This window comes from Arachis ipaensis, chromosome B04 (assembly GCF_000816755.2).
Source record: "Arachis ipaensis cultivar K30076 chromosome B04, Araip1.1, whole genome shotgun sequence".
NCBI lineage: Eukaryota > Viridiplantae > Streptophyta > Magnoliopsida > Fabales > Fabaceae > Arachis > Arachis ipaensis.
In genome coordinates, this window is record NC_029788.2 from 123397230 (window position 1) to 123406688 (window position 9459).

The 9459-nt window shown below is 43.6% G+C and overlaps 1 protein-coding gene across 1 annotated transcript; it reads right to left on the reverse strand.

Annotated features, from left to right (window-relative positions):
- On the reverse strand, positions 3136–9164 carry LOC107638093. Its single transcript, XM_016341267.1, has 3 exons — positions 8516–9164; positions 7393–8413; positions 3136–3256 (listed from the first exon to the last, which is right to left on the reverse strand). The coding sequence occupies exons 1-3, from the start codon at positions 9162–9164 to the stop codon at positions 3136–3138; spliced, it is 1791 nt and encodes a 596-aa protein (XP_016196753.1).

The window sequence follows — 9459 nt, forward strand, 5'->3', positions numbered from 1 at the left end:
AAATCTCTTCAAGATCTTTTCCGTCTATGTTATTTGATGAATAAAGATCCCATTTTTTGTATGCTCGATCTGCAAGCGAAGACAAAATTTAGTCTTTTCAAGATCTTTCATCTCAAGCTCTTCTTTTAGAGTTTTTATAATTGTTGGAATCTCTTCAAGAGTTCCAATGATATTTAAAACATTAACGTACACAGCAATTATAATGAATCCAGATGCAGATTTCTTTATGAAAACACATGGGCAGATATCATCATTCTTAAATCCTTTTTTGGCCAGATACTCAGTAAGACGATTATACCACATTTGTCCAGATTGCTTCAGACCATATAAAGATCTTTGCAATTTGACTGAGTATAACCCTTGCGAATATTCATTAGATGGTTTAGATATCTTTAGTCCTTCAGGGACTTTCATATAGATATCACGATCTAATGATCCGTATAAATAGGTTGTTACTACATTCATTAAATATATATGTAGTTTATGATATGCGGATAAACTGACCAAATAGTGCAATATTATTGCATCCACTACAGGGGAATATATTTTTTCATAATCTATACCGGGCCTTTGTGAAATACCTTGTGCCACAAGTCAAGCTTTGTAGCGTACAACTTCATTTTTCTCATTTTGTTTTCTCACAAATACCCACCTGTATCCAACAAGTTTTACATCTTCTGGTGTATGGACTACAGGTCCAAAGACTTCACGTTTTGCAAGTGAATCTAGCTCAGCTTTCATAGCTTCTTCCCATTTTGGCTAATTATTCCTTTGTCGACATTTTCAACTGTTCTTGGCTCAAGATCCTTACTTTCATTCATGATATTTAATGCTACATTATATACAAATATTTCATTGACAATTGTCTTATTTCGGTCCCATTTTTCTCCTGTAAAGACATAATTTATCGAAATCTCATCATTTTTAGAATTTTTAGGTATCTGAACATCTTCTGGCGTTAAAACTATATTAGAATTTTAGACAACTGCAGGTGTCTTTACTATGTCTTTTTCAACAAGAATAGTACTTATCTCTTTTCTTTTTTCAAGGATTTTTGTCTTTGGAACGACAGATCTACCACACTTCTGGCGTGAATTTGTTTCAATGGCCACTTGTTCAACTGGCACATATATTCGAATTGGGAAATTTTTAGCTGGTATATAGGATTTGGTTATCCTCTTTGTATCAGAAAATGCATCAGGCAATTCATTAGCTATTCTTTGCAAATGTGCGATCTTTTGAACTTCTAGTTTACATTACCCTGATCGAAGATCTAAATGCATCAAGGATGATGCATTCCAACTAAGTTCCTTCTCAAGAAGCTTATTCTCTCCCCCCTAATGTTAAAAATTTTGATTCATCAAAATGACAATCTGTAAATCGGGCTTTAAATACATTTTCAGTTTGTATCTCAAGATACATCACTATAGAAGGAGAATCATATCCAACATATATCCCCAATTTTCTTTGGCGTCCCATTTTGGTGCGAGAAGGTAGTCCAATGGGAACATATAGCACACACCTAAATATTCTTAAATGGAAAATATTTTGGCTGCTGGCCAAAAGCTAAATGCATAGGAGAGAACTGATGGTAACTTGTTGGCCTCAAACGAATAAGTGCTGCGGCATGTAAAATAGCATGCCCCCAAGCCGAGGTTGGGAGATTTGTTCTCATAAGTAAGGGTCAAGCATTTAATTGGAGGCGTTTAATAAGTGATTCTGCTAACCCATTTTATGTGTGAACATGAGCTACTAGATGTTCAATACTTATTCCACTAGCCATACAATAAGCATCAAAGACTTGGGAAGTAAATTCACCAGCATTATCAAGACGAATTGCTTTGATAGAATTTTCTGGAAACTGTACTTTTAATCGAATAATTTCAGCAAGTAATCTCACAAACGCCAGGTTGCGAGAAGACAATAAGCACACATGTGACCATCTCGAAGATGCGACTCTTAGGACTATAAAATATCTAAAAGATCCACATGGTGGATGAATAGGTCCACTATATCGCCTTGAATCCTTTCTAGGAATTAAAGGAACTCAAATCTAATCTTTACTGGTGATGGCTTTAAAATTAACTTTTCCTGAAAACATGCATCACAACAAAATTCACTAGATTTAAGAATCTTCTGGTTCTTTAGTGAATGTCCATGGGAGTTTTCAATAACTCTCTGCATCATGGTTGTTCTCGGATGACCCAATCGATCATGCCAAGTTATGAATTCATTTGGGCTAGTAAACTTATGGTTTACAATGGCATGTGATTCAATTGCACTAATCTTGGTATAATACAACCCAGATGAAACTGAGGGTCATTTTTCTAATATAACCTTTTTATTTAAATCATGAGTTGTGATACATAAGTACTCATGATTTCCCTCATTCATTGTTTCAATATGACATCCATTTCGGCGAATATATTTGAAACTCAATAAGTTTCTTAGAGACTTAGTAGATAATAGTGCATTATTTATTGTAAATTTTGTTTCTCCAGAAAACAAAATTATAGCTTTTTCCGAGCCTTCTATCACATTGCCTGAGCCAATAATAGTATTAACATATTCTTCTTTTGACACAAGATGGGTAAAATATATATCACTTTTAAGAATAGTATGCGAACTTGCATTATCCGCAAGTCAAACATCTTCACTATATATCCTTGCCATTTTTTTTCAAAGACAAATAATAATAATAAAGAATGAGTAGAAGTATATGTGCATAAAATTATTTTCCTAATTATTTTTCTAAGAAATACTGTACATAGTATCATATACTAAAAATTTTATTATTATTTTAGAACTTGGAACATTTAGTAATTTTGAAATTCATAAACATAAATACTTTATCAAACATTATTTATATACATCACACTTGAAATTCAAATGCATAGAAAATAAAAGGGCAAAAAACGCTAATAAGCCAACATCACTTCATATTTACGTATATCAGCCAAAATGAAAATCGTTTCAGCAATGAGCCAAACCGTATTTTAATGTAATTCGAACTAGGCTGGTTCGAACTGCATTTAGCAATAAATCGAACCAGGGCAGTTCGAATTACAAAGAAAGAGTTGAACATAATTCGAACCAAGGTGATTCGAACTCCATATGCTCATAATTCGAACCAGCCTAGTTCGAATTATCCATGTTAATGCGTACCAAGTAATTCGAACCACCCTGGTTCGAATTACTCAATATTTGGCTCCAACAGTAATTCGAACCAACCTGGTTCGAATTACTCATTATTTGGCTATATAAGGAGTTCGAATCAGCCTTATTCGAACTATTGTTCCTCTTCCCTACCCCACCAAATCCTAGAGAAAACGACCCAGATTCGATCCGACAAAGACCTGAACAGAATACTCAGCCGATGGGGGACGATCCGGCAAGGTTATATCGGTTGGACGGAGTTGCTCATATAGTCGGGGTCATCAACGATGAGGTTAGTACATAAAAAACTTCGTGCTAGCGGTATATCTGAGTTAGTGGTTTTGCATGCGATTTTAGTGGCGGTTTATGTTAGCGGTTAATCGTAGTGGTATTGCTAGTGGTTTAGTAGAGAGGTTTTGCATGCGGGTTAGATGGTGGTTTAGTTGGTGGTTTATGTTAGTGGTTTATGTTAGTTATTTTATGTTACCTGTTTTATGTTAGCGGTTTATGCTGGTTGTTTTATGTTGGTGGTTTAGTTGGTGGTTTATGTTAGTTGTTTTTAGTTAGTGGTTTATGTTAGTTGTTTTATGTTAGCTGTTTTATGTTAGTGGTTTACGTTAGTTGTTTTATGTTAGTGGTTTAGGTTAGTTGTTTTATGTTGGCGGTTTATGTTAGTCGTTTTATGTTAGTGGTTTGTGTTAGTTGTTTTATGTTAGCTATTTTATATTAATGGTTTAAGTTTAACTGTTTCATGTTAGTGGTTTAGTTGTGTGGTTTATGGTAGTTGTTTTGTATGTGGTTCTCGTTAATGAATTTTTATGCGGTTTTATTTTGGTATGATGTTTTGTTGATAATTTATCGTCTGGGGTATTTTTGTCATTGGTTGTGAAGCTGGTTCTAACAATGTGGTGCATGTAATGCGCAGCCACAGTGATGCATCAGGAGCATGCAGCGGCAGCAGGGCATGCGACTCGATGACAGATACGTTCCTTACTTGCAGATGGCCGGATTATACCATCTTGCCAGGCTGAACGACAGATGGTTCCGGTTAGATGAGGCCCTTGTTAGTGCCTTTGTCGAGCGATGGCGTCCGGAGATGCACACGTTTCATATGCCGTTCGGAGACTGTGCGGCGATATGCCCGTGCGTACATCATGATGTTGTTGGGTACGCAGCTGTTTGCCGACAAGAGCGGCAACCGCATTCACATCAGATGGATTCCCTACGTAGCCAGGCTTGAGGAGATGGGTACCTACAGTTGGGGGTCTGCAGCACTGGCATGGTTGTACCGGTACATGTGTCGAGTGGCGAACAGACATGTGGTCAAGTTAGTGGGCCCACTACAGCTACTTTAGTCTTGGATCTTCTGGCGATTTCCCCGGTTTAGGCCTGCAGGGTATGAGACGTTCAGCTGGCCATTGGCCTCGAGGTACTCTATTTAGCCTTCTCTACTTCAATTTAATATACATAGCTCCATGTTTATTAATACTCTATTAAAAATCTCTCAGACATTTAATTAGCCATATGACCCATGTGAGATACAGGTGGTCAGGTTACAACCCTTCTGCTAGCGAGAAGGGTCCTAGAGTGCAGATGTGGAGGCTGAGGATAGACAGGTTACAGGACAGGAAGGTGAGTACGCAACTTACTAAGTTGCTTTAATTAACCACACTTTATGAATTGCGTCCAGGAGTTGCCATGACAATGTTGAGTTTCTCTGTGCAGTTTATCTGGATGCCGTATAACAGCCCCGACGTACTTCAGGTTGTGCATCCAGAGGCTTTAGAGCCTTGACATATGGCTTTGTGGCGGTCTGTGACGTCACTGATATACTTTGCCGTCATAGAGTGGCATCAGGTCGATAGGGTTCTTCCACAGTTCGGCGGGGTCCAGTCCCGACCACATCCCGCCCTGAACATCGACTTTCTGATGTCGAAGGATGGCAGAGGCGGCGATCGATGGTTCCCGTACCACTTGCAGCAATGGCATCTCCATTGGGAGTCCCGTGCGGAGACCGTGCTGAGGTTTGATGTTGTTGCCGACCCTGGACCGTCGCATGAGTTCCTGGAGTGGTGGAGTCAGCATGGGAAGAGGTTCTTGTCTCCGGAGATGTCTTTGGGGGATCTGAGAGCCGTTCCTATTCCGGTTGCTGCATCACAGCGGGGTGCTGAGCGAGTTCCTGACATGGATCGTGTTGAGGACGTGTCAGACAGGCGTCGGGTTGAGAGGAGAGCTCGTGTGAGGACACGACGGAGCTAGCGTGATTGGAGGTGGCTTGATCAGGCTATGGAGGAGGATGACGATGCCGGTCCCGCTGGAGGCGGACGACGAGACCAGGGAGCGAGACGGAGAGGGCGTGCTGCAGTGGACCACCCTCGTTGTGCGGGGGACGACCATGATGACGATCAGCATGGGCCGGTTGGCAGGGATGGTGCAGGAGCTGTTGCAGTTGCTGGTGTTAGTGGCCATGGTGGTGGACAGGGAGGTGAGTGGTATGGGTCAGGTATGGGTGATGGGGCTGATACTGGTGACGCTGGACTTGGGTCGGGGCCTCTTGGAGATTACTTCGTTGGTGTACCCGCCCATGACCAGACTCTGCAGGAGAGTACCCCATGGGTTAGTTCGGGATCACAGTGGGCAGACTTCCTTGCCTCAGATACGCTTGATGCGGACTTTGGGGGTTCACACTTTTTAGACGAGATTACTGCCATCATGCAGGAGGACGTGTCGGCCCGGAGGCGTGGTCAGACCTCCGGCACACAGGCACCTTTAGATGTTGATCTAAACGAGCCTTCTACGACATCAGTTGCTGACCATTTTGCTTTGGGAGGTACCCCACCATCTGCCTACACTGCTGCATCAGTTTCTGTTGCCGGTCCGTCTGCAGCACCGGTCCATCCGACGTCACCGGCACAGCCTGCCCCGGATGATGAGGAGGATGAGATCGAGGACGAGGAGCCGCTTATCCGCAGAGGTCATAGGACACGGGTACCCCGTCGTTGCTTTACGGGCTCGCATCTGTTTAGATGATTCATGTTTAGTGTATGTTGGATCTTCCAGTTCATTCATGTATGATAGCCGTGTGTACTTTTGTTGTTATTTTAGCCATGTTTACTTTTGTTGTTACTTCATCATATTGTACTTTGAAAACGGGTGTTAGTTCATTCATGTACTTTTGTTGTTATTTTAGCCATGTTTACTTTAATATGTAGATTTTTTTTTAGCCTTTCCATTTGTGGGACTTGTAGTTAGACGCAAACTGAAACATAGCATATTCATTAGTTAACACAGCATGCACAATACAACGCAGAAAGATCAACAAATTACATGAGTGCCCAATTACAACATCGAACAAGGAAACTTAAATAAAATAACTACCAACACTAAGAACATGGCTACTAATGGCCCCCTCCAAGCTGTGGGCAACTCCAACGTGTGTGTCCGGGTTGGCGACATAGGCCACATCTCTTTGGCCGGTTCGGATCTGCCTCGTCAATATTTGTCCGTATCCTAGTGGACCTCAGACGACCCTCTCTCGCATGCCTCTTGTCAGGGTCAGGTATAACAGTGGGCCCGTCGTATGGTGGCCAGAAACCCTCCGGAATCGGAGGGGTGAAACCCATCCGATACACACTGAATACCGAACTAATCCGATACACGCTGTGAACATAAGCGGTCCAGGTAACCCGTGAGTAGGCACAACATGCAAGTGCGTGTTGACACGGGAAATGAAGCGCCTGGAAGTACCCGCAGTCACATGTCTGAGAGGCAAGCGAAACTCTGTAGCTACCCAATGAGAAAGAACCAGTCGGAGTGGTCTCTGCTACGGTGAACTCGGAGTTATCCCTGTCATACAACGTCACCATGAAGCACCTGTCCATCTTCAAGTTGGCCTCAATACACTTTACCAAGTGCTGACTGAATTGTTGTCCGGTTTCCATCTGGGCCTCCGCCTCTCTCCCCTTGCGAACAAAGAGTTCCGCAAGCCTTCCATATGTTGCCTTCACGAGGGAGCATACAGGGAGGTTTCTGACACCCTTGAGGATTGAGTTCACACACTCAGAGATATTCATCGTCATGTGACCGAATCTCCGCCCCTCATCACAATGCTGAGTCCACAAGGAATAATCAATCCGGTTCGTCCACTCACACATCGCTGGGTCTTCAAACCGCAGAATATCAAACCAGTAGTCAAACTCAACCTCGATCTTGGCATATGCCGCATTCACAAGAAGCCTCCGTGCATCTTTGCCCTTGAAGGTCAGGGCAAAATTAACCGCTACGTGTCGAATGCAGAATGCACGGTATGCAGATGGAGGTAACCAACCTTCGTCAGGAGCCTCAAGCGCAGCCTTGATGCCGTTATGCCTGTCCGATATAACCAGAAGACTCTGCTGCGGTGTCACGTGCTCTCGAAGGTGGGAGAGAAAGAATGTCCAAGACTCTGCATTCTCACCCTCTACTAGTGCAAATGCAACAGGTAGAATGTTGGAGTTCCCATCCTGTGCAATCGCGATGAGCAACGTTCCCCCGTACTTACCATACAGATGGGTGCCGTCAATACTAACTAGCGGCTTGCAATGTCGGAATGCCTCGATACAAGATGGAAATGTCCAGAAAAGTCTGTGAAAATAAGCTTGAGACTCGTCTACTTGTCCACCAACTCGAACGAGGCTCGTCCGTAGGACTGCAACTGTACCAGCCATCGTCAACTGGACTCCCAACACCCACATGAGGAGCTCATTGTATGACTCATCCCAGTCACCGTAGATGAGGGCAATAGCCTTCTGCTTCGCCAACCAGACCCTCCTGTACGTCGGTCTAAACCCAAAGTGTGCTGCTGTGGCATTTAGGAGCACCTTGATGCTGACGGATGCATCAGCCCTAACCATTGGCATAATGAACGCCGAAATCACATGATAATCCAAACTCCTGTGGTCACTCGAGATGGAGGTGGCCAGACAAGTGTGAGGTCCATTGTACCGTTTGACCTCCCAAATGCCCTTGCGCTGCCGGAGACTCAGTCGAATCAACCATGTGCACCCATTCCCAAACTCAGAACACTTGCCCACATACCGGCGATAATCAGACTCCACTACCTTGTACTGTACCCCTCGCCGGATGCTATAAGTCTTCACACTTAATAGGGCCTCATCTTTATCCTGAAATTGCTGACCAACCTGGAACTCTGTCAGACCAGCAGTCCCTTCCGCATCTCTAGCTCCGAATCCAACAGAGTGCCCAGAAACCCCCTCCTGCCTCATGGCATCCAGGTCCAAAGAGGAAAAATGTGGTGGATACTACTGTGTGCCAGAACTAGAACCACCGACCACCAATGCAGGCTCACTCGCTCCAATATCATCGCCGCTGTCATCCTCAATCATATCCGGCTCGACGTCATCCTCCTCTGCATCACCCAATAATCCGTCTCCGACGCCAAGCGGTGGAACGCCCTGTAAAGCGTTCGGCAGAATATCAAATGATCCTACCTCGTCGCCTACGCTGCCATTGAGATCAACAGCAAAAGACGGGGAGGCGACAGGTTGGACCGCTGGCTCGTACACAGGGACGGAGGAAAAAGCGACGGCAGGCCTGGAACTAGAACCGGCTGCCGTGGCTAAAGTGGTGGTATTCCGGTTCGAACCCCCTGAGCTGGATACCACATCATCCAGCTTTGCCAACAATTCTGGTGTCCTCACCTCCGGAAACTGCCGCCGACAAAGAAACATGACTTGCAAGTCCTCATCACTACCAATCGTGAAACAATCATACTTCAGGGTATCCTGGAGGACCGTGATTGGAATGCGATAGAAAAACTTCTTAACCCGCTTCGCACCTTCCAGACCAAGTTTCATCAGCACAGATCTAACAAGGTCATCATAGCTCGTCGTTGGACTCACGACAATACAGAGAGGATCCTTATCTGTGAACTTCACACCGGAACAAGTTTTCCTCTTAATGGATCCTCTGTGGTGAACCAAAACAACAAAACTCTCCTCACTAGCCATCTTACACCCTCTAATGAGAGCAACTCACGTTTACAACCATATATATACTGCTCTGTCTCCCACTAATTCGAATCAGCCTTCATCGATTTAGGGATTGTGTAATTCGAACCAACCTGGTTCGAATTACTTGATGCAGCTTCTCTCTCTGTAATTCGAACCAGCATGCGTTGCTAGTTCGAACCAACCTGGTTCGATTTAGTTAGATCTCTTTATTTATAATTCGAACTGCTTTGGTTCGAATTATTAATGAATGCAGTTCGAACCACTCTGGTTCGAATTATATTAATATATGCTT

Coding starts and splice junctions, on each gene's coding strand:
- LOC107638093 (XM_016341267.1), bottom strand. CDS start 9,164: ATGGCTAGTGAGGAGAGTTTTGTTGTTTTGGTTCACCACAGAGGATCC. Junction 8,414..8,515: donor TGAGGATGACAGCGGCGATG/ATATTGGAGCGA, acceptor ATGCCATGAGGC/AGGAGGGGGTTTCTGGGCAC. Junction 3,257..7,392: donor AAGGGCAAAGATGCACGGAG/GCTTCTTGTGAA, acceptor CTCCTTATATAG/CCAAATAATGAGTAATTCGA.